General features: G+C 43.6%; 1 protein-coding gene across 5 annotated transcripts in view; it reads left to right on the forward strand.

Moving 5' to 3' along the window:
* The window catches only part of KCNT2 (potassium sodium-activated channel subfamily T member 2), a 222334-nt gene that overhangs the window by 107217 nt on the left and 88767 nt on the right, over positions 1 to 26350 (forward strand). For all 5 annotated transcript variants that reach the window (XM_081914811.1, XM_081914813.1, XM_081914814.1 and 2 more), the window contains 2 exons: positions 653 to 747; positions 23942 to 24122. In XM_081914811.1, the coding sequence (XP_081770937.1) occupies positions 653 to 747; positions 23942 to 24122 (276 nt within the window). The remainder of the gene's footprint in view (positions 1 to 652; positions 748 to 23941; positions 24123 to 26350) is intronic.

Raw genomic sequence — 26350 nt, forward strand, 5'->3', positions numbered from 1 at the left:
TTCTTTGTAGCTATTTTGAATGCCTCAGTAGAAAGGCAAATAAGATTTCATATATAAATAAAATGTGAACCTTTGCAGAACTGCAGCGCTTCAAAACATGGAATCCAGATTGTATGTCTGTTTTTTTTCCCTTATAATTTTTTTATTAGTTTTCCAACACAAATAAAAGACAAAACAATACACACACAAAAACAAACCCAAAACATATAAACATGTATAATTTCAAAAAACTTATTTTCATAACCTTACTTCTCGGACTTCCCCTTACCTCCCCTTTTCTGCATCTCTATTTTAAAATTTTTTCAGCAGCTCTTCACACCAATTAATTAATTACTTATTTTCTCTTTAAGTTTCTTCTAACCCTTAATCAGTTACAGCTGTAATTCTATATTTTCCTTTCCCTTGACATTTTAGCATTCAATTTTACAACAATTTTTCAGATATACTTTAAATTTCATCCAATCTTCTTCCACCGTCTCTTTTTCTTGGTCACGGATTCTGCCGGTCATCTCCGCTAGTCCCATATAGTCAATCACCCAGATTGCATACCTGCATATGAAATACTGACAAAAGTTAGATTAGTTGTGGCATATTTAATATTTAATATAAAAAGCATTTCTGAACATTATGCATCTCTTTTCTTTTAATCTAGAATGATCTCCACAGAGCCATCCAACGCACACAGTCTGCAATGTTTAACCAAGTTCTGATTTTAATATCTACGTTGCTGTGTCTTATCTTTACATGGTAAGTAGTATGTGGTGATGTTACTAGTAGTAATGTAATTCCGTTCTTACACTGTTTCAAAAGTTTTAATTACATTTTTTACAGGTATGTATTTTGTGGTAGGAAAAGTTTAGGGAAGGAGGGTGTTTATATGTTTGGTTGCAAGAGGAAAGAAAATGTCAGCCCTGCAGCTTATGTAAGGAAATTCCTCTAATCATAGAATAAGCAGGACTCGCTGTTTTGCAAATGATGCTTGTTATGTTCCAGAGAGATCCAGTTCAGAGAAATCACACATAGGACAGCAGCCATTAAGACCCTTGAAAAGAGGGAAAGCTATTTGTCATACACCCTCAGCGTAGGAGTGGAGCTAAATGTTATAAACAACCTTGGCTGGAGCAGGCAGGAAGCATTTCGGAAGATCATTATATCTATAATTTGATGGTTTGAAGCTTCTTCCTACCAAACATCCGGAATCCAAAATGTGAAACTCGAAAAGCAAAATCTAAGACTTAGCCGTTGCTTTCTGTATACACTTTGCACCATACTGTTTTGCCTTTCATTCTTTACTTTTAAAAATAATAATAATAATATTTATTAAGTTTTCCAATTTAACAATCCAATGAATCCATTAAAACATTCAAAATCATAATACAATAAGAAAAGCCAAATAATCATGCCAAATTATATTTTTTTTTGGGGGGGGGTGACTTTCCATGCTCTGTAGTTTGGGGAGGGGTGATCCAATTTTATACAGCATTTCTTAATTAGTCAGATAGTCCTGATAAACATTCCCGATGTTACTGTTTTGCATTTCTACTTATTTTATTTTATTTTATTGAAAATATGTGCTTAGTTCTGTTACAAGCTCTTCCACAGTAGCAATAGCACAGTAGCCTGACCCATCTGCACTATATATTTAAAGCATTATCATACCACTTTAAACGGCTGCCCCCAAAGAATCAAGGAAACAGTAGTTTAAGGGTGCTGAAAGTTTTTAGGATATTTCTATTCCCTTGACAGAATGAGAGTTCACAGAGCTTGCTAGGGAGAGGGATTAACTACTCTGAAACTGTAGCACTATTCAGAGAATGGAGATCCCCCTAAGCACTCTCAGCTCTTTTAACAAACTATACTTCCCAGGATTCTTTGGGGAAAGCCATGACGGTTTAGGGACGTGGGTGGCGCTATGTGTTAAACCACAGAGCCTAGGACTTGCCGATCAGAAGGTCGGCAGTTCGAATCCCCGCGACGGGGTGAGCTCCCGTTGCTCGGTCCCTGCTCCTGCTAACCTAGCAGTTCAAAAGCACATCAAAGTGCAAGTAGATAAATAGGTACCACTCTGGCGGGAAGGTAAACACTGTTTCCATGCACTCCTCTGGTTTCGCTAGAAGCGGCTTAGTCATGCTGGCCACATGACCCGGAAGCTGTACCCCGGCTCCCTCGACCAATAAAGCGAGATGAGCACCGCAAACCCAGAGTCGGCCACGACTGGACCTAATGGTCAGGGGTCCCTTTACCTTTGCCTTTATGACTGTTTAAAGTGGTATCATAGTGCTTTCAATGTATAGTGCAGATGGGGTCTTGGTGTGGCGTGAATTGCTGTGTGAAACACAGTGTTTAAGTATTCTTCGGTGAGCATGTCCTTTGATATTCGCTGGGATCCGATTCGCTCTCTAACATTACACAAGCAGTTGATAGAATATGAAGCAAGTCTCCACGCTAGTGCCTGACTGGTTGTGGGAAACAAACGCATTTGAGAGCAAGCCATGGTCTGTGACTGACAAGGAGAAGAGAGCTGTTTAGAACGGAACTATTTAGAGAGGAACATTACGTTCAGGTGCAGCCTGCATTTTGTAGCCGACACAAAAAGATGGAGAAAATGGCAAGTTGAACCACAGCAATTATTGCTGCTTTCAGCATCTGGAAGCTGATTATACACCAAATTATTCTGTCCCTGTTATGACCCTTCCAGACAGGGGAAAAGAAAGAGACTAAACAGCAACAAGGGGAAAAAACACACCCTATAACACAATTGCTTGCTAAGGAAACGAATCCGTCTGCAACAGCCTGCAATATTAATTAAAATCATATTCAGTTGGCCTTAAAACAACCCTCAGCAGATCTGCCATTGGTTTATGTTGCTGTATCTTTGGATTTTCCAAAAGTTAGGTTTGTATTTTTAGATAGTGTGATGGGATAATGAGCTGCTTGTGCGTAAAAGCTTGATCCCTCTGGTGTTTGGCTGGTCAACCAAACCGAGGCACTAACGGAGCCTTCCAAGGCATGACTCCGTTAGTCGCTGGTAGAATCTGACAGTGGGCGTCTACGAAATTTACGCCAACATAAAAGTTGTTTCACGGACATGCGCCTTCGTGACTCTCTGCGTGACAGCTTCCGGCGAAGGGTGGGAGTTGCCAACGGGGGTCTTGTTACCTCTGCACTATTCTCACTAGAAGTATCCCAGAGCCCTCCCTCCTCCGACTCCCCTTCTGCCGGAGCTTCTGCTCTCCCCCTGCTGGTTCCCTCCTCCGCTGCAGAATCTCTCCTAGTCTGCTGGAGCCTCTGCACCATCTCTCTTTCCGATGGCAGTTCCCTGACAGATAGCTACCAGCAAATATTGATATTGTGGACAGTTTCACACACATACGCTGATATTTGCTTGTTGCGCTCTGCAGAGCAATTGCAGTAATTAAGAATATCTGAATGTTCTTTATCAATTCAGCCTGCAAAGCATGGCTAGCCCTGGGGTTCTGTTTACTGGGGGGTGGGGTGTATCCTGTTCCTCAGAAAGGATGAGGGTGCTAGAGAGCTTTGGGGGACATTTCCAGTGCAACTGGTCAGCTTGGTCATTCTGGATTTTGCCATTTGACCAAAGACAAATCGACTATGCCAGCTGAATTTACTCGATATATGATCAGCAGAGTAGGGGCTTCACCTTCCCCCACCGCAGTGTTCATTGATCCATTTAAAATGCTCTCCGTTTTTGTCACAATTGTTCTGGTTGGCTCTGGGCAAGATCTTTAGCAGAAGGTAAGTTGAGGTGAAGGGACGCGGGTGGCGCTGTGGGTTAAACCACAGAGCCTAGGACTTGCCGATCAGAAGGTCGGCGGTTCGAATCCCCATGACAGGGTGAGCTCCCGTTGCTCGGTCCCTGCTCCTGCCAACCTAGCAGTTCGAAAGCACGTCAAAGTGCAAGTAGATAAATAGGTACTGCTCCAGGAGGAAGGTAAATGGCATTTCCATGCACTGCTCTGGTTCACCAGAAGTGGCTTAGTCATGCTGGCCACATGACCCGGAAGCTGTACACCGGCTCCCTCGGCCAATAAGGCAAGATGAGCGCTGCAACCCTAGAGTCGGCCACGACTGAACCTAATGGTCAGGGGTCCTTTTACCTTTAACTAAGTTGAGGTAAGCTCTCAACTTCTCACTAAGGACACCATTAAGGGGTCTTGGGAATGTCAACTCAAGGTTTAGCCAAGTTTGGGACCAGCATTCCTGCCTTATCCCCACATTGACAGGTGTAGCCATGACATTGGTGCACACTATAGCTGGTCTGAAACTGCCATCCACCCCTTACTATTTCCCCCAGTATGCTGGCTGCGAAATTAAACTGAGAGAAGTTGGGCCATTGGAAAGCTATTCTCTTGTCCTATTCTATGTCACTCCAAATTCTGTGCATCTGTGATGAGTTTTTGTGTTGTTCCTGCTCTCCTGTCTCCATGGACCAGGTAAAATTGAAACACTGTATGAAATGAGGGGGACTTGGACCTAACAATCTGTTAACTGCAATAATAATTATTCAGCCATTGTGTGGGACTCTAGGGTCTTCAAAACACATTGCCTCAATCATTCGGTAAGTAGACTGGTATTATTGACATCATATTGTAACACGCAATATGGTGCCAATAGATTAGACAGAGTGGCTTGCTGAAGGCCACCTAGTGGTTTCAAGTGTGGTCTTCTTTTGAGTCCTGTGGGTTCATTTGCTATGGGTCCAGGGTGAAGCAGCCTCTGAATATCAATAAATCTATGCAGGATGTTGAGGCGTATTTGAACTCTCTCCCACCCAGTCTTGAGTTCTCAAAGAAACACTTTCAATAGTTTTTTTGCCCTAAGCTGCACTCCTGATCCTATTTACCTGGGAGTAAGCCCAACAAAGGTCTGTATAGTAAAAGCTATGACTTTCCCAGTAGTGATGTATGGAAGTGGGAGCTGGACCATAAAGAAGGCTGATCGCCGCAGAATTGATGCTTTTGAATTATGGTGCTGGAGGAGACTCTTGAGAGTCCCATGGACTGTAAGAAGATCAAGCCTATACATTCTGAAGGAAATCAGCCCTGAGTGCTCACTCGAAGGACAGATCCTGAAGGTGTGGCGCCAATACTTTGGCTACCTCATGAGAAGAGAAGACTCCCTGGAAAAGACCCTGATGTTGGGAAAGATGGAGGGCACAAGGAGAAGGGGACGACAGAGGACGAGATGGTTGGATAGTGTTCTCAAAGCTACCAGCATGTGTTTGACCAAACTGCGGGAGGCAGTGGAAGACAGGAGTGCTTGGCGTGCTCTGGTCCATGGGGGTCATGAAGAGTCGGACATGACTAAACGACTAAACAACAACAACAAGAGCCCCAGGGAATTAAGCAGACTTACTTCTGAGTTGACATGGCTAGGATCATGCTGTTAGTCTTCAGAATTTCTTAGAGGAACTGTGATATTCTTACTGTACGTAATTGTGTAGGGGCTTTTTTCCAATTTGGGCTACCTGGGAAGCAAATAGCCTGATCTTATAGACGGATTTGAGTTTGAATAGCACAAACCAGTAAGCAGTTCATAAGCCAACAGCTTTCCCTGCAGTTGCTTCCAGGAACTTGTGCAAACTGGAATTGTGTGGAGGTCATGTTTTAGTGAACTAGCTTCTCCACACCATCTCCTCCTCTCTGCCGCTTCTTTCACAGATACACTTACAGGTATGGTGAGAGATGGGGGAGAGAAATAGCCCCCCTCTCCCATTGGGCTAGTGGAAGAACAATTTGGGATCAAAGTGGTTGTCCGCAATAGCCTGGTGTAAAGTCTGAAAATTTAGATGAAAACCAAGATGATCAAGGGTCTGGAAACCAAGCTTTATGAGGAGCACTTGAATGAGCTGGGCATGTTTAGCCTGGAAAAGAGGAGATAGAGAGGAGATATCATAGCCATCTTCCAGTATCTGAAGGGCTGTCACATGGAAAAGGGAACAAGCTTCTTTTCTCTTGCTCTGGAGGGTAGGATTCAAACAAATAGCTTTAAGTTACAAGAAAGGAGATTCTGAATAAACATACAGAAAAACCTTCTGACAATAAGAGCTGTTTGACAGTGGAATGGTCTCCCTTGGGAGGTTGTGGACTCTCCTTCCTTGGAGGTTTTTAAGCAGAGGTTGGTTGTCCATCTGCCATGGATGCTTTAGCTGAGATTCCTGGAATGCAGAGGGTTGGACTAAATGACCCTTTGGTCCCTTCCAACTCTACCGTTCTATGATTCTATGTACAGTATGCTTGCTGCCTTTTGCTCCTTGGAAGAAAGGTGCTATACAAGTGCAGTAAATCTACATGTAAGACAACATTTGGGACTGATGCTTCATTCCCACATATTAGTTGGGAACTCTTGATAACCATTCTGTAAATTTGAGAGCTGTCTTTCACACACGAAGCTTTGAGAAGGGTAGCAAGGTTTGTTAAACCATAGTTTCTGGTGTCATCCAAACTGAGAAAACTGTGATTTAAGCCCTGCTTAAGGTAAAGGTAGGGACGTGGGTGGCGCTGTGTGTAAAACCTCAGCGCCTAGGACTTGCCGATCGCATAGTCAGCGGTTAGAATCCCCGTGACAGGGTGAGCTCCCGTCTCTCGGTCCCAGCTCCTGCCCACCTAGCAGTTCGAAAGCACCCCTAAGTGCAAGTAGATAAATAGGTACCGCTTCATAGCAGGAAGGTAAACGGCGTTTCCGTGTGCTGTTCTGGTGCCAGCTCGCCAGAGCAGCTTCGTCACGCTGGCCACGTGACCTGGAAGTGTCTCCGGACAGCGCTGGCCCCGGCCTCTTAAGTGAGATGAACACACAACCCTAGAGTCGGAAACGACTGGCCCGTACGGGCAGGGGCCCCTTTACCTTTACCTTAAGGTAAAGGGACCCCTGACCATTAGGTTCAGTCGTGACCGACTCTGGGTAGGATATCATAATTAATGTCTGAACTACAACACTGTCTTAAACAGGGCATTCGTTGGAGACAGGTAGAATAAGATGTGCACAAAATTGCACTTCATGCAATTGCAATCTTCCTCCAACAAACTCAAGGGGCATTCAGGCAAACGTCTTGCGAGACGTTTTGGCTCCCGAATGCTCCAAACCCGGAAGTGATTGTTCCAGTTTGTGAACGTTTTTCTGAAGCCAAACATCTGTCATGGCTTCCGTGGCTTCCGATTGGCTGCAGGAGCTTCCTACAGCCAATCGGAAGCCACACCTTGGTTCCTGGACATTTTGGAAGTCAAACGGACTTCCGGAACGGATTCTGTTTGACTTTCGAGGTAAGACTGTATATGGTTCTCCCTTCCAACTCTATGATTCTGTGATTCTAGGATGCAATTCTGAAAACGGGGCAAACAGTATATTTAACAATTTTAATGCTGTGAGCATTTTAACAAGCTTCAGATTGAAGGAAGGAGTCTACACCCACAGAGAAGTGGGGGCATGTCTATGCTTGCAGAGTGCAAGCTGTGTTTGTTACTGTGCTTCTATAAATAGGGCATCTTCCATCAACTCCTCTTGACAGTCGTAGTAAATGACCCCCTTTCCCTAGCGTTACCATTGTTGTGTTGTGTTGGCAAAACTGCAGAAAAGTAAAGAGGAATTGTATTCTTTTCCCATGAATCATCAGCCAGGCAGTCAGCTACACTGCAGTTTCAGAACAGTCTTGGGCAGGAGTAAAAGACAGAGTCCTATTGATGCTTCTCATTTCCTCCTAAAGCAAGCAGGGCAGGCCATCAGAAATACATCCTTTGGTTTGGAACAGGAATATACGTGAAGTGAAAAGAATGAGGAAAATAAATGTAGGAGGATACCAGACTTCAAGCTTTGATTTCTACTCTCCCTTTTCCATGGTGCATAGCAAGCACTCTGAAATAAAAATAGTACCTTGGGTACAGTTCTGTTCTTTAATGACATCCTGGCCAGATTCTATTCTATAGCTTCAAAACGATCAGTGTTTCTAAATACAGATAAAAGTTTATAGCACGGCATTGTACTTGCTCTGCCAGTGCAAGTTTGCATTATGAAATGGTGTCAGAAATCAGGATACTTCCACTGGTCTTGTGCTATAATATAGACATCTAGATCTGCATATACACCTTAAGGTTCCATGGCAATGGTTTTTCAATTTCAATTTTATGCTTCTCAAGTAATGCATAAAGTGTGGAAAGAACCCCAAATCAGGACAGTGAATTTTCCCATATCATTAGCTCCTCCCATATGCACAGCCTGAGAGTTATTTGGGGCTCACAGCTGTCCCTGGAGGCTCAGGTTAATTCTGGGTCCAGGATGACTGTCTGCTAGCTCCATCTAGTACACTACCTGAGACCCTACCTGCCCGCAGACTGTCTCGCCAGAGTGGTGCATGCTCTGGTTATCTCCTGCTTGGACTGCTGCAACACACTCTATGTGGGGCTACCTTTGAAGGTGGCTCGGAAACTACAACTAATACAGAACGTGGCAGCTAGACATATAACACCTGTCCTGAAAGACCTACATTGGCTCCTAGTATGTTTCCGAGCACAATTCAAAGTGTTGGTGCTGACCTTTAAAGCTCTAAACGGCCTTGGCCCTGTAGACCTGAGGGAGCGCCTCCACCTTCATCATCCAGCCCAGACACTAAGATCCACCTCCAAGGGCCTTCTGGTGGTTCCCTCATTTTGAAAAGTGAGGTTATAGGGTACCAGGCAGAGGGCCTTCTCAGTAGTCGTGCCCACCCTGTGGAATACCCTTCCATCGGATGTCAAGGAAATAAACAACTTCCTGACTTTTAGAAGACATCTGAAAGCAGCCCTGTATAAGGGGGGGGGGGGTAAAAAAGGTAAATTTTAAACAGGTGAAAGGCAGTGGGTGGCACTGTGGCCTAAATCACTGAGCCTCTTCAGCTTGCCGATCGGAAGATTGGTGATTCGAATCCCTGTGATGGGGTGAGCTCCCATTGCTCTGTCCGAGCTCCTGCCAACCAAGCAGTTTGAAAGCACGCCAGTGCAAGTAGATAAATAGGTACCACTCCAGCAGGAAGGTAAATGGTGTTCCGTTGTGTCAGAAGTGGCTTAGTCCTGCTGGCCGCATGACCCAGAAAGCTGTCTGTGGATGAACACTGTCTTACTCGGCCTGAAAGTGAGATGAACACCACACCCCATAGTCGTCTTTGACTGGATTTAACTTTCCAGGGGTCCTTTCCCTTTTATAGGGACGTTTTTAATGATTGATACTTTATTATTTTTTTGTACAGTATATGCACCCAGAGTGGATGAGGCAACCCAGTCAGATGGGTGGGGTATAAATAAGTTGTTGTTGTTGTTACATTCACAGGTGCTTTAAAAAGCACGTGATAAGATCTGGATTTTTGAAAACCTAACAATATAAATATAATTTTTCATCATATTGTATATTGCTAACGTTGATATTGTATGCAACCATAAGGAAACAGCATTTGGGGTAGTATATGAATCTGCCCTTAGAAGCCTATGCTCGCCTACTTTAAAAGAAAACTGTTGTGCATATATAGCTACATCATCTAGGGGGTGCAAAGGTACAAGTCAGAGAGCAGGAATCACCAGTGGTCGTGGCATCAAAGCCTAGAGACGGCTGCAGCTGACGATAAATCAGTCAGCCAGCTAAGGTCTCACTCATGTCATGCAATTAATTCAGTCATAAAAGGCAGAGGATTTTCTTTTAAATGTGTGTGTTTGTGTGCGTGCCCTGATGCACCACAAACAAGCTATGTGACTAACAGCTATTCCGCTCATATTGCGAAACATAATTATGTTTTGGTCGAGAGTTTTGCAAAGTGATCATTAGCTTAGCTTGTTTGCTCTGGAAATAATACTGCTTGTTGTCTCTTGTTGCTATCATCATCCCTATTTGCTTACTTACTAACTTACTTACTTATTATGATAACTTAATATACTGCCATTCAACAACAACAACAACAATGTACTCAGGGCAATTTGAGTACTCCCTTGTAGCCTGTTTTTTTCATAGTTAAATTGTGAGAGGAATAAAGGAAAGCCTCGGGTTTTAAAACGTCGGACGGTAATCTAATCTAATTTTTGTGACGATGTCCAGTGATCGCTCTGATTCTGGAAAGAAATAAGCCTTCTTCAGGCCTTCTGGTGAGGGGATAAGTAAACATTCAATGGCTGGTATGTGGACCAGTATGCTAGCTCTGCCTTTAGTGTTGCCATTTCTGTGGAAAATAGCAGTGGAGACCCTCTATCAGTGCAGAATTCTCCCCACTTCTGAAGCCCACCCTCCTCACTTACCCTAGTAAGTTACCACTTAAATCAGTATGTCTAAAATCGGCTGTAAAACCAGTATCTGCATGATTCTGACTGATCTCCTGTGGTTTGAAGGCTTTCCGCTTGTTGGGGCTGCCTTTCTGAGTAGCTGGTTGCTGTGAGGCAGTTGCACGTCATGGCAGGAACAGTCAAACCAAATACACATTTGTGGGCTGGGACAGACTGCAACTTTTATTTGGTTATGCAGTTGAAAAGCCAGTCCACATTCCAATTCAACCCTTGCCGTTGGAATAGCATTTCCGCCAATTGGTTGGGAAGAACCCAAAACAGCTGTGGGAATTGTCCAGTGGTAGTAAAAATCTGGCTATAATTGGCAACTCCAGTGCATTTTAATGTGTAGCCGTGGCCTCAGAGGTCAACAATATGTCATTTTGTGGAGTTTAGTGGTCTTTGTTTTACGTTTGCATTGCAGTTCATCACTAACAGACGCAAGACCAAGAGAACTAGGGCTTTCGTCCTAACACCACTTACCTGGGTTGAAGCTCCTCTGAACTCAGTAGGACTTACATCTGAATAGGCGTGTTTAGAATTGTGCTCAATTAAGAACTGAGTTACAAAAGCTGGAGCTTTTCTCTTTCTGACTACTTTTTGAAGGGCAATGAGGTTGTTGCGCTGGTGGTCCTTCGCAGCTACATTTAAAATCTTGGATTTCTCTATCGATTTTTAGGGGCAGTTCTCGCCTTCCTTCCTTGGGGAGATTATAAATAGCTTCGCAGTTTAAATTAGAAAATGAGCTCTCTGAAGGATGCAGTGCTCCTCTCTGCCCTTTTCAGAAAATATCTACCACTTTCCTCTTTTCCTTCCTTCCATCAGGGGAGAAAAATGGAGCACAGAGCAATGGATGGAAAGAGAAAAAACGCCCCACTTTCCACTCTCCCCCTCACACCTTCTATACTTCTTCACTTAGATGGGGGAGACTGAAATGAACCCCTCCATGTGCTGACATGGTCCCAAGGCCATGCAGCCCAGCCACATGCTTCATAGGACAGAATATGATATATATATATAAAACCAAAGATACATAACATAGTAACACACAAAGAAGAGATTTGGGCTGCTGTGAGAAGGTGGGGATTTTCAGCCTCCACAAATCCTCTTCAAGGAGGGTACGCGTTGCGCTCAGGCCCCCAGGCATCTCCCACCTCCTGGTGTGGCCAGGGCTATGCCTTGTTCCACGCTGGTTGGTCATTTTGCAGTCACTTGGTCCCTAAAGCCAATGACTTGACTTGGGGGTGGCTGCGAAACATTATTTAATCCCTGTGCAATGTTTCCTCGACCTCTTTGCCTTCACACAGCGGATCACCTGCCCACCCCACCCCCACCCCCTTTATCTGGTGTGTTGGCCTTGCTATGGATGTTGTTGGTCGCCTGTTTTGCAATGGGGGCCTGGTAGGATTTTTTTTCCATCTGGCAGATTGGCAGAGCCATTTGGTTTCACCTACCGCTTATCAATCGTCACAACTTTGTAAGGCGATTAGGCATTGGATCAGCAATGTGTGAGGAGGGGAGATGCGGTCATCACCGGCCCCTCCAAGCTCAAGGGTATTTCATTAAAGGAATCAGGGGTTGGCCTGGGTCTTGTCCAAACCACACGGTAGGGGCTAGGGTCATACCAGGACCCCAGGGGTGAGCTTGAGTTGGCTCGCATCGGCGGGGCTCCCTCTGGTGGTGCTTCACCCTTTTATCAGATTCACTGCAATGCGGGTGGGAGTCTGATATAGTTTGGATGATTCCAGTGCCTAAGCCAATACCACTCACATTCTGTATTCAATAAAGTTGTGGTCTAAATTTTGCCCAGTAACTTAAACTAAAATCCCAGGTCACTGTGTCTTCATTTTTTGGGGGGTGGTTGGGGGTCTCAAAGCGCAACTGCCCCATAGGAGCAAGACTTACTGAGAAGTGTTGCTGTGCTCAATAGGCTTGGCTTCCCAGAACAGGCCCTGCATCTTCTAATAAAGAGTTAACTTCACATACTCAGTGTGATTTATTGCTGGCTGGCTCCCTGGGACCTCCTATTTAAAGAAGCTCTTGTCTGCTGTTATCTGTGCTGTGCTGTTATCTGCATATGTCCAGGCACTGTCTCGAACATACATACCCTCAGCTTAACTGCAGCGGGTGTTTGCATATCCAGTGTACCCTGGTTTAAGGGGAAATGCATCTAACAGAAGAATTTCTCAAGAAACTACAGAATGCATATGGATGGTGTCTAACGGCATGTGCACTCGGCTTCAAACACTGGTGGTGGGCACACACTGGAGCCGGAGTAAACACTAATGTGTACATGACCTTTGCACCAGAACGAAGAGCTGACCAATCCTATAGCAACAAACAGATGCTACAGCTGCGTCCACAAATCCAGATAACAGTTGCTTGTGACCGTCTCCTCTGAAAAACTATCAAGTTTTCCACAAATAAGTTACTCGGTTGCTTTCATCAGGACTAATTTTAGCTGGATCATATTCAATCACTGCCCTAACAATCTAAACAAAAGCCAAGGGCTGGATTAACAGCCTCTCCATTGAAGCTGTGCCTGGATGATTCACACTGAAATAGACCCTTGCCTGACACGGCAAAGAGATTGAACAATCACAGTGAAGGCTCGTCACCGATATCCCTTATCTTGAGGACGTTCTCCAAATTGCAGGGCTTGAGTGCCCAACACTACGCCATGAATGTTCTTTTTATCAGAACATCTCCCACTCCCATATCGGGCTAGAGAACGTTTTGCAAATGCGGCGTCTTTTATTTTTGTACGTTTCAGATCTGGAGTACCAAGTGTGGAGAGCTGCACAGGATGCAGTAGAAATTGCTCCATGATAACATGTTTCCCATCACTTTAGCTTTCAGATATATCTTTTCATTATCAAGATATTTCATAGATCGCTGTTAGCTTTGAAGATCTCCACTTTGAAAAAGAAGAAGAAAAGGAAACCAGAGCTGTTGCTATTAAGAAAGAGTGGTTGTGAGTAATTTTATCGGTGAAGAGATAATTTGTCCAAGTACTTAGAATGAGAGAAAACTTGGCTATCATCTGAAGGCAATCATTGAACATCCAGTTTCCCCAAATCAACAAAATGATTTTGCCATCTTCCTTAATATGCTTAGTAACAGATTTTGAAGAAGGCTTTGTGGGAACGGCACCGTATCACACAGAATAAAACTTTACTGTGTGCATTAATTTTCTTAAAATAATTAAATTTTCTTCACCAGTTATTACAGAGAAATGCATATATACATATGTGTGGTATAAAAATCCATGCTTGCTAATGAGATGATAAAATGTTATGGCAAAATGTTTTGTTAATATATAAATGAATGATAAGGACTCATTTCAGACGTGCTCCCTTTGCGCATTGAGGTCCGCCAGGCCACCCCAATAACTCACACTTCACACATCAATTTTTGTTTAAGGTCTTTGGCATGAATTTGGCCACAACTTTATTTAAATACACGTGAGTGGTTGCTTAGGCATTGGTTACGACTATCTGTCCTTGCCCCAGGGACAGAACTGACTTCTGGATCCCAGTGGAAGCCAGTCAGGGAAACAGTTTTTGGGGAGAAATGAAGCTGGGCCTCAGTCCCTCACTTCTCACCCTCATGCTCCTGGTTGCTTGCACGGCCCAAGTCCGATGCCAGGGACAAGGACGAAAAGAAAGGCAAGCCCCTGGATTCCTTTAACGGAATTCCCTTTCCACACCACCATTGGAGGGGTAGGCACTTACCCCTCCACCAACCAATTTTAACCAATGCCTAACCGCCAACCTTACAAGTTGTGATGATTTGCTACGCAGTAGGCAAAAACCAAATGGCAACAGCCAATCAGCCAAATGGACAAAATTCCTACCAGGCCCCCCCTCCAAGGCGGACGACCCCATGACAGGCATAGCAAGGTCAGAGGACAACGAACCCTCCCTTTTCAGGAAGGGTGGGCGAGTGATCCGGTGCACGCAGCTCAAGAGAAGGCCCCAGGCTGCGAGCCCTGTATTTAAGACCTCTGACCCCTCCCACACTTTAGCAACATAACATTCTCCCCAGCAACACTCCTTGCCCAATCACAGCATGTGGCCAATTTGCCCAACAACAGTGGGGTGGCCTTTTTGGCCCCCACCAAAAGACGTGCTCTCTATTATGGAGAACACGCTTTCCCACACTAGTCTACATGTGCTGAAATGAAAGAGTTGGCTTGCAATTCACAGTCATGGTTCAGTCTTCATCACACAAAGATGATCAAATATGATCCAGATGTTTTTGTATGTGGGATGTGCACATGATTTTTCCCATTTCCCATAATCCTTATGCCTTTCTCTTTTTGGTGGAAGAGAGGTAGAAATGAGACAAATTAGAGCTGCAGAAATATGTTTGTACACATGGGTCATGCCTCAGAGCTCTTGCAAATTTTAATACTTGTTTAGAAAAGGGGAGTTTCAAAAAGCAATAGCTTACATGATAAGCAATCCATCCGCCCCAGTCTATCTCAACTTCCTATGAATGGGAACATTTGATCCCAAGGCCTGAACCCATATCCCATTGTATACTGACTGTTACTAGGAGAGACAACCAGTTCTGGAACAGAATCATAGCTCTTTGAATTCTGTTACTCATGTATGAATAGAGACAACAATTTGGGAATGTTCTCAGTAGGAAAAAGAAGAAATGCCACCTTCCAGAAGTCTCTGTATCAATTAAAACCGGACACTGGTGGCGCTGTAGGTTAAACCACTGAGTCTAGGACTTGCCAATCAGAAGGTCAGTGGTTCAAATCCCCACGACGGGGTGAGCTCCCATTGTTCAGTCCCAGCTCCTGCCAACCTAGCAGTTCGAAAGCACGTCAAAGTGCCAGTAGATAAATAGGTACTGCTCTGGCGGGAAGGTAAATGGCGCTTCTGTGCGCTGCTCTGGTTCTCCAGAAGTGGCTTAGTCATGGTGGCCACATGACCCGGAAGCTGTACGCCGGCTCCCTCGGCCAATAAAGTGAGATGAGCGCTGCAACCCCAGAGTCAGCCACGACTGGACCCAATGGTCAGGGGTCCCTTTACCTATAATTTGGTGCAAGAGGAAAATCTGTTTGTTTGTTTGTTTGTTTGTGTGTGTGTGTGTAAGAGAGAGCGAGACAGACAGACAGACATCTTACTGTAAGCTAAACTATAGCTTACAGCAAGACATGAGACGGAACATAGGTTAGGAGATAGTTTGCAGAGCTTCCAACGAAAGGTATACTGTTAGTCCAGATCATGGGATGCACAGGTTGTTTGTTCCCTCATGGTCCCTGGAGTCTTGAGTATCCTGCCACCACAAACATATTTGCTTAGCTTATTTCAGCAGAAACTGGTATCCAGGACTTTGTCTAAAATACTTATTTACGCTTGAAGGCAAAGCACACTGTGCTCATGTGTAGAAATGTGCTTTCCATTCTGAGCTTCGGAAGAACTTTGAGGGGAAACCATGTTAGTTTTGTATTGCTTCCAATCATTACCAGCTGCACAAAACTTATTTTCTGAACCAGGTAATTCTCTCACCATCTGCTGCTGCCAATAGAAACAAGAATGTATGTTGTTGACACCTGTCTATTAGACCTTTTGGCTAGCAATCGTCATAAAGCATCTCTAGAAATTGGTTTAGAACCATTCATTATGGCATCTGCAGGTGTGGCAATTTCTTCTGAAAGTATATTTTACTCAAATGACCTCTTTGAATAACTTTTAGAAGCAGGCAGTGCATTCTGATTCAGCTGTGTTCTTATTCTCTGTCTCTGTGGCATTCCTTTTCTCACTCTGAGGTGCACATTTCATAGACTTTTAGGGCTGGAAGGGACCACGAAAGTTATCAAGTCCAACCCCCTGCAATGCAGGAATATTTTGCCCAGTGTGGAACTTGAACCCATGACCTTTGAGATTAAGAGTCTCATGCTTTACTGCAAAGATTTCGTAAGCCTTCTAGTTTTAACGCCCTCCCCCTTTGTCTTATTTCCTGTCATTAAGAAAGAACTCCAATTTCTTTTTTTCCCCCAATAGGTTTTTTTTTATGTTACACTTAGGAAAGATGTACTTGCAAAAGAAAAAGATTGGCAAGAGGTTTGGAGTCAATACAGAATGAAAGTACCTCTTTACGGGAACTAGATAAAGATTTCGGTAAATAATGACTCAATGCTCCAAAGTTCAGGTAGTTTGTGAATGTGATTATTTTAAGAGGTTAGCGGTATCATTCTTCCCTCTCCTGGTGCTCACTTCTTCCTCTGTCTCTGTGTAATACTTGCTTCTGGATGATAACTGCAGTTCTGTTGGAATTATTTGGACAAAGGTTACTATAACACTAAGTTAAATCTTCTCTCTTTCCAGGACATCTATATTCCCAGCAGCAAAATAATAATAATAAAAATGATGATGATGATGATGAAAGAACAGTATACAGACTTGAGTTATCTTTTCAATCTTTTTATCTACAGTACTGTGATTTAGTTAAAGCAGCTTACACATATCAGTAACAAGATGGTACATACCCACAGGCTCACAGTCTAAAAGACTGAATGCAAGAGGGAAAGGGCTTGGGAGGGAGGAGGAAAACAGCAAACCCAAACACTCATTCCACAGCTACAGTGTCCCCTTAACAACCAACTGTAATGGAAAAGAGAGGAGAAACCAAAAGTTGCTATTCGCTCAGCAGAGCCTACGGGAAGCCCTGTAGTTCCATCTCTCACTCTGTTATATTTTGTTGGAACTTGAGCCATAATTTTGCATAACCAATTTTTAAATTTCTGCACATGCCTGCGAGCCATGCTACATGTGTAACACATTACATGGGGAAGCTGCCAGGCTTTGTCTGAGCACATATTTCTTGCTGCTATTTCAGTTCCCAAAACCTTTAAGGGAAATTCAGCTACAAGAGACAACAGAAGTGTGTGTGTGAATTTGCTAGCAGCTCATCCTTGCCTATGAACATGGGCAGCTGGTGGCTGTACATGAAAGTACCATTACTAATGCCAGCTAGGGAGCTGTCTCTTGGATACGATCAGGAAGATTCCCAGAGGAAGAAGACAGAAATGTTACCAGAGCCATTTGGAACTCTGGCCACATAAAAAACAACAACAAAAAAGCCTTGTTTGCAGCCATACTTCTGAGGTAATGTTTGAATTGGCTGTTATTTGGGTACAAACAGAAACACTTCCCCATTCTGTCTTAAACATTCAAGAAGGTTCCTTTCAAGATCATGAAATGCAATGCAATATTCTAGAACTTTCTTGTCACAGTGCCCTCAAATTCCATAGGTCATAGAATCCTGGAACCTCAAATCCTTTTTTCTTTTTCCTTTTAAAATTTATAAAAGATAAATCCTTAAACATAACTTTGCTGAATTTATAGAAATCACAACCTTATTTTGGGGGTTGCCACATTTGCTTCCAAACTGATAGGCACTTAACTCCTCAAGTTTGTTATTGTTGTTGTTTAGTCATTTAGTTGTGTCCGACTCTTCATGACCCCATGGACCAGAGCACGCCAGGCACTTCTGTCTTCCACTGCCTCCCGCAGTTTGGTCAAACTCATGCTGGTAGCTTTGAGAACACTGTCCAACCATCTCATCCTCTGCCATCCCCTTCTCCTTGTGCCCTCCATCTTTCCCAACATCAGGGTCTTTTCCAGGGAGTCTTCTCTTCTCATGAGGTGGCCAAAGCATTGTATGTGGATCTGTCAAGTTTGTTGGAATAATTTCTAGACATTATCTAAAACTCAAATTAAATAGTAATAATCTACAGGCACACTGGATCTTCTCACATTATGCCAGTGATGTAGGAACCGGTTGTCCATTGCAAGATCCCATTCTCTTCAGATGAATATCTATATTTCGGAATGACACAGCAGGGCCACTTGCACAGATCCCTTCACCTTAATTTCACCTTCTTTCACGGGGACGCGGGTGGAGCTGTGGTCTAAACCACTGAGCCTCTTGGGCTTGCCGATCAGAAGGTTGGCGGTTCAAATTCCCACAACGGAGTGAGCGCCTGTTGCTCTGTCCCAGCTCCTGCCGACTTAGCAGTTCTAAAGCACACCAAGTAGATAAAAAGGTACTGCAGCAACGGGAAGGTAAATGACGTTTCTGTGTGCTCTGGTTTCCATAACGGTGTCCCATTGCGCCAGAAGCGGTTTAGTCATCCTGGGCACATGACCAGGAAAGCTGTCTGTGGACAAACGCCAGCTCCCTTGGCCTGAAAGCGAGATGAGCGTTGCAGCTCCCTTTGACTGGACTTAACTGTCCAGGGGTCCTTTACCTTATACCTTTCACAGTAGGATTTTCGTCAGGTGGGATCCATGTGCTTGTCCCTATGGTGTCATATGAGTTTGCCTCAGTGGTTTCCTTGGCGATTAGGTAACATGAGCCAGTCCCTCAGCGACATTTTCATTTCATTCCTTAGTTTCTCACTTCCTCTCTCCCTTTCTTTTCAGACCTTTTACTTCACTACAGTTATTTCCTCTTCAACCACTACCTAATCTGATACTGGTTTGTACCTAGGGTTATAGAAATACCCACAGTCCCCCTCCCTGTCTAAATCTGCAATCCTAACCCCTTTTACCTAGGAGTATACTCCACTGAATTCAAGAGGACTTACATGTAATTATAAATGATTAAGCTTGCACAGTTAGTCTCTCCTGGCTGTCACAAAATTGGATAGGATGCCCTCATTCCCTCTGAGCCAGGGCTTTTTTTGAGCCAGAACTCACTGCAACACAGTTCTGGCACCTCTCAGGTGAGCGCTATTGCTCCTCTAAGAGAACAAGGGAGGTGTTCGTGGTGAGTTCCAACACCATTTTTTCTTGAAAAATAACACCGATGGTAGCTTAGCATAACTCCCCCCCCCCAAACTGCAGCACTGAAAGAGTTTATTCTACAGTATACTGAGACTGTGTATCTTGGGATATACAAAAGAATAAATATGCTTTAGCGATAGCCTGTTGACGTTTATGAAAAGTCCTGATAAATTTGCCTAAGGTCAATTGAGTCTGGATTGGGTATATTCACAGTCCAGAGAGAACCTGGCAGTCATGGTCTTCTGAAATTTATGAAAAGACCTGTTAACTCTGCCCAAGGTCAATCTGAGTGTAATGGGTTCATACGCAGCCAAGAGAGAATATGGCAGAACACTGGGCATAAATTTTATTTTGGGAAAGAACAATTTAAAAATGAGCATAAATTAGTTTCACTGGGGAAACGACAACAAAAAAGGTATTTCTGCCATATGTATCCAACCTTGTCTACAGAATTACTTATGTAAATGTTGGGATATGTTATAAAGGCAAGCTATTAGATCCAAGTTTGCCATGCTTGAATTCCTTTCCAATAAATGGATTGCTGACTGACTTCCTGGGGATAAGATGGGGGGGGGGATATGAAGTATGCTGCAGGCTTGAATGAATTTCTATATACACACTAGAATCTGAATACCGCCTAATTTTGTGCTGTGGGCAAAGTCAGTGAGCCATCATAATCTTGATCAGACATAAACTGCCTCTTGGTAGTTTATTGCATATTTCCAATCCAAATAGCATTCACTGAACAAATCCTGCCTGCTCGGGAAAATGTTTCCTGCTGAAATAGTACCATTAAGACTGCATGTGGCACTCCCATTATTTGGATGTGGCCTTTCTGTGTCTGTTGCTACCCGATCCTTTAACACAGTGCTTCCCAAAGTGGGCGATACCACCCCCTGGGGGACACTGGAAGGACCCAGAGAGGCAGTAGTAGACTTGGGGGGAGCATTGAATGAAAATGAGGGGGCGGTGGAAGCATAAGGAAAGAAGAGAAGGAAATTTTGAAAAACCGTTCCACCTGTTATATAATGACACCACCAGGTTGGGCGCCATTGTGGGACAGTGACCATGCCTCATGTTGGAGGCCAGGGGTTTTCCTGGGCTTGGGTGAACCGTTTTCAGCTTCACCGAGGCTCAGGAAGTGGATCATAGCTTGTCTGCCTATTCACAACTTCATCTTTCTTTACTGTGTTGTAGGATGGAGATCCCACTTCTGACACATTCTTTTAAGGGATGCAGGTGGCGCTGTGAGTTAAACCACAGAGCCTAGGACTTGCCGATCAGAAGGTCGGTGGTTCGAATCCCTGCGATCGGGTGAGCTCCCGTTGCTTTGTCCCTGCTCCTGCCAACCTAGCAGTTTGAAAGCATGTCAAAGTGCAAGTAGATCAATAGGTACCGCTCTCGGGAAGGTAAATGGCGCTTCTGTGCGCTGCTCTGGTTCTCCAGAAGTGGCTTAGTCATGCTGGCCACATGACCCAGAAGCTGTACGCCGGCTCCCACGGCCAATAAAGTGAGATGAGCACCACAACCCCAGAGTCAGCCACGACTGGACCTAATGGTCAGGGGTCCCTTTACCTTTACCTTTAGGATGGAGGTAGACATATTGATACATAAAAGAATGCAATTTTGTTACTGCATCTTCATTTGTTTGCTTAAAGAAGGTAGATTTCTGAGGGGCATTTTTTGAGGGGAGTAATTTTTCTCTAAAAAAGGGGTGGTAGGTCAAATAATTTTGGGAACCTCTGCTTTAACAGAAGGTAAAAAAGAAAAGAAAAGGTAAAGGACCCCTGGACGGTGAAGTCCAGTCAAAGGCAACTATGGGGTTGCGGCACTCATCTCACTTTCAGGCCAAGGGAGCTGGCGTTTGTTCACAGACTGCTTTCCAGGTCATGTGGCCAACATGACAAAACCGCTTCTGGTGCAACAGAACACCGTGACGGAAACCAGAGTGCATGGAAACGCCGTTTACCTTCCTGCCACAGCGGTACCTATTTATCTACTTGCACTTTGACGTGCTTTTGAACTGCTAGGTTGGCAGGAGCTGGGACAGAGCAATGGGAGCTCACCCCGCCATGGGGATTCAAACCCCAGACCTTTCCATTGGCAAACCCAAGAGGCTCAGTGGTTTAGACCACAGCACCACCCGTGTTTACCTTTACCTTTACCGTTAAAAGAAGATGCTTGGTATTGAACATCGTTCTGCATGCAACATGCATGCTATACCTGAATTATAGTCTGTCTGCACAACATAGGTCATATGTATAACACATAGGATTCATCCATATGCCATGGAGAGCAGAACACCATATACCAGTATTATATCTACTGGTAAAATTACATTTCTTTGTAAGGATTTCTTACAAGTGCATGTGCATCTCACAGCAAGCATAATGGCTTGCCTGTTTGAAACAATTCTCTGCAGAGCTTTCATTTCACCCCTTAACCCTTTTCTTTCAGAAGCAGTTTGTGCATTTAGCCACAAGTCATTGTGATTACCCATTGGATGATGTGTTATTATGCATGTGTATCAGTCCTTTGCAGATTCATCTTAATATATGAAATTCACTAACAGATGCAGTGTCAAAGTTAGGCATTTCAAATAAAGTTCATTTGAAGAATTGATTTCCATTGTTGTGTACACAGCACCTGATGTTCTCTGCTAAGCATAAATACAGCATGTAGAACCTAGGAATGAGGCAAATTGGCTAATTGCATTTGCTTGCAAAATCCATATCCATGCCCATTCTGTGTCCACGTTTAAAAGCCCTGGCAGCTAGTCTTCAGCACCTGGTAATTTTTACTCACCTGGTCTTGCCTCTGGGACCACACAATTCTACCTAACTGAACAAGCTGATACCTAAGCTGATAATAATAGCATTTCTTCACTGCACAGTCAAATTCACAGTGTTGATTAACAAAATATGGTGGTTTAAATCCCTTTTTAGGTTTAAACCCCTAAAAAATGGCTGTAATGCAACAAGTTCTCTAACAGAAAATGTCATTTCTCTAACAGAAAATATCAGGAATGGGGAGAAAATTACGAGACCCTTGTACAACTTTTATTTCAGCTGCTTAGTAGATCCTACCAATTCCAAGGTGTCTATCAGCTTTTGAGATACAGTGGTACCTCGGGTTAAGTACTTAATTCATTCTGGAGGTCCGTTCTTAACCTGAAACTGCTCTTAACCTGAAGCACCACTTTAGCTAATGGGGCCTCCTGCTGCTGCTGCGCCGCCGGAGCACGATTTCTGTTCTCATCCTGAAGCAAAGTTCTTAACCCGAGGTACTATTTCTGGATTAGCGGAGTCTATAACCTGAAGTGTATGTAACCTGAAGCGTATGTAACCCGAGGTACCACTTTAAAGGGGTAATATTAATATTGAAATACATGAATTTTAAAGACACCCAGAAGTCACTTTTAAAGAACACACAGAACATAGCTTGAAATGGAATACATTATTTAAAGTTTTCTTTTCCCCCCTACCCTGCTCCTTTGGCCATATCTGGAAAAATGGCAGTCCACTATCTAAACTGATGTAGCACAAGAAGGAAAAGTATTTGCAGGGCGGGGGTACACTTCAGTACAAGTTCTGAGAGCCCCTCCACATTCATCCTGGTTAGCTTGCACAAAACTTAATGGAGGTTACATTATATCCCGTCTTCACTAAATATTTGCTTTGCTTTGTTTGTGGGGCTGCTATACAACAATAAGTGTTTGTATTTGCTAGCAGGGTGCCTACAATTCTTCCCTTAGTCACCTCATAATTTTTAGTGCATTCTGGGCCATCTTTACCTGGGGGGTGCAAGGGGTGCGGGGCACCTGGGCGCTGAATTCTGGGGGGCGCCAGGCCCCCGCCGCTGAAGCATATTGTATTGAGCTTTGCGGCAGCGGGGTCAGCGGCACCTTTGACACAACTGATCTTGCGCCACCTGCCTGCTAATGCTGCTGCAGGGAGAGTTCTCTGGAAAGCCTCAATCACCAAAGCCGGGAGGAGGGGGAGTGACAGGAAAGAGGGAGAGACAGACAGAAAGCGAGTGCGCCTATTTAGCGATGGGAGCGTGCCCAAGAAGAACTCGTATATGCACGCTCGCAAGGGCCCTCCCAGCTCCTTTAGAAATAAGGTTGCTTCCACAATGAAAAGCTGCCTGAGATGGCTCTCTTACGTATGCGCACAATGCGCATCTCAATGCGCCCATCTCATTTTTCAGACACCTCCCTGTGACCGTAAGCACATGCATGGAGTCTTTACACCGATTCCCAATGTGTTCATTGTCTTCTTTGGAAAAGCTGGTTTTAAACAAAACACACACACAAACTCCTTTTGGAGCCGTGCATTTGGAGCGTTATTTATCAAATGATCATAGTGACATAAGGCATAATAAATTTTAATTTGGGGGCTAAACTAAATTTGGGGGCGCTGGGTGGATCTGTGCACCCTGGCAGTGCATATCTAAAGACGGCCCTGAGTTCATTTCCCCAACACTTTCCAAAGCACAGAAAGCCCTTTATAAAAAGTGGACGTGTTGCACCAGGGTAACAGAGTGCATTTATTCCCCAAACCTAAAATTCTGATGTGCAACTGAATCCCTCCTGCAAAATACTGTCATTCTGGAGCAGTTCCTGGCTACAAGTTCTTCTAATGGTGGGGAAGAAAAGGAAAGAAGGAACCAAAATTTTCTGCCATGTTTGTGAATTGTGAAATATTATTATGTTGACAACAAGTGTATTTTGATATGTGCCAAAGATTTGATCCCCTTCCAAGCATAATTGTCTTAGTATGTATCTACCCCTAGTTACAGGTGTTGTTTTTGTTTTTATTCATTCTTTTCTTTACATAGTATTTGTGGAATTCAACATCTGGAACGAGCAGGAAACAAGCTGACACTCTTTGACTCCCTTTATTTCTGCATAGTGACATTTTCCACTGTGGGCTTTGGGGATGTTACTCCCAAGATCTGGCCTTCAAAACTGCTCGTTGTCATTATGATCTGTGTTGCCCTTGTGGTGTTGCCAATACAGGTAATTTTTTTCCCATCGTTATAAAAAGGGGCGGGGTAAATAGGGATGCATTGTTAAAAGTGAAATGTTCATTTTACACCATTTTTTTTCAATATAGCCATATATGCATTCTTCCATTTACTGTATTTTTTGCTCTATAAGACTCACTTTTTCCCTCCTAAAAAGTAAGGGAAAGTGTGTGTGCGTCTTATGGAGCGAATGCAGGGTGCGCAGCTATCCCAGAAGCCAGAACAGCAAGAGGGATCGCTGCTTTCACTGCGCAGCGATCCCTCTTGCTGTTTTGGCTTCTGAGATTCAGAATATTTTTTTCCTTGTTTTCCTCCTCCAAAAACTAGGTGCGTCTTGTGGTCTGGTGCGTCTTATAGAGCGAAAAATACAGTACGAACAAAGCATCAGTTTCTGGTGTTTCCTCTTTACTGGAGAAGGTTTCTGTTGACATTGAAACAAGCATTGAATACATTTTTCACATCTGCTTGGGATGAGTGAGCTTTCGTCTTTGTTCCATTGAAGCATGTATGGATGTATGCAACTAAATCATATTCCGTTCAGTCCCCTTGAAATCAAGAGAATTAAACTAGTATCATGCCCATGGATTTCACTTGGTCCACTCTGAGTGTACCTTGGCTAGTTTAAATCCCTAGATCCTATACCTTACTTTTGAAAGAAATTAGTTGTTTTTTACTGAGAGGTATTTAATGAATTAAAATGTATTTAACCTGTATTCTGTATTTCTTGTTTAGTTTAAGAGAGACTGGATGAGGAACCAAAAACCCCTGTTTCAGAAGCAGAATGTGTATGTGTGTGTGTTGCTGATTCCTTGCTTCTCTTCACTCCTAACCTGAAACCCCACCCCTCTCACACACTCACTTCCCTTTTATTTATTTATTTTGCAAGTGCATCTTTGGCCGGTTTTAATTTCCATCCAGATCTTTATTGCTTAGCCGAAGGCATCGCGAGTCATTCGACAGTGCAGTAAAAATGTGGAATGTGATTAAAACATAAACTCATTGCATCCAAACAGAATAATGCACTGAGTTCAGAAATTTGATACAGATTGTAAACAATTATTTTTTTTAAAAAAAAAACTTCACTAGGAATTTAATTTTCAATGTTTATTTCATCTTTAACATAAAATGCAGGTATAATATTCCCCACTCCATACGAGACAGGGGGAATTGGAACCTGTCAACCACAGTCAACCAATTAATTACTTTTATTTATTTAGGATATTTGTTGGCTATTCTTCTGCAAAAGCTTCTCAAATCAGCTTACAGTAATAAAGGCAATAAAATTCTTTGAGGGAAGCCATGACTGTTTAAAGTGGCATGATACCTTTGATCCAATAAGGAGTTCACTGTGTGTTTCTGCACACAAGGCACAAGCACACGAAGTCATTGCAAGTTATAAACCCTGGGCATTTTGATGGTGGTTCTTGTCAATGATATTTGCTTAATGATGAGGATTTGTTTAGTACAGTTCCACCTTGGATCCCAAACGTCTTGATACTTGGACGTTTTGGCTCCCGAACGCTGCAAACCCGGAAGTGAGTGTTCCAGTTTGTGAATGTTCTTCGGAACCCAAACGTCCGATGGGGCTTCTGTGACTTCTGATTGGCTGCAGGAGCTTCCTGCAGCCAATCAGAAGCTGCACTTTGGTTTCCGAACATTTTGAAAGTCGAACGGACTTCCGGAACGGATTCCATTTGACTTCCAAGGAACGACTGTATTAGAAACCCATAACAGTATAATAAACTCCTGGCATCATTTGCAGTTCTTTATGATTTAGCCTTTGGCAAGCATGCACACTGTGCTCTGTGGCTCAGGACATTTCACCCCACAATCTTGCCTCTCCTATCAGAGCCACTCTTCACATACCTTTCAGTTCAAGGATTGTACTTCTTCAGAATGCAGTTGGAAAACCGTATCAAAAATTCTAGCTTTCCAAATGCAAGTAGATTAGGCTATAGCCCAATCCTCTTCCTGAAGTCCTACCTTTGCATAACTAAGAAGCTTTACTGTGAAGGGAGCTTCTAAACCTGTGAATTTGGATTTGCTTTTTGCTTTCGTATAACATATATATTGTAACTCTTGCTGACAGTTCTTCCATGCATGACTATCATTCACTGAGTGCTGAATCAATGTGTGATTCGCATATGTGAATGAGCCATAAATCACCAGATTAAAACACCACAAATAAAAGTTTCTAGGCAACTGGACCACAAGGTCTCT

Source organism: Podarcis melisellensis, assembly GCF_964234715.1.
Source record: "Podarcis melisellensis genome assembly, chromosome: 6".
Classification (NCBI taxonomy): domain Eukaryota; kingdom Metazoa; phylum Chordata; class Lepidosauria; order Squamata; family Lacertidae; genus Podarcis; species Podarcis melisellensis.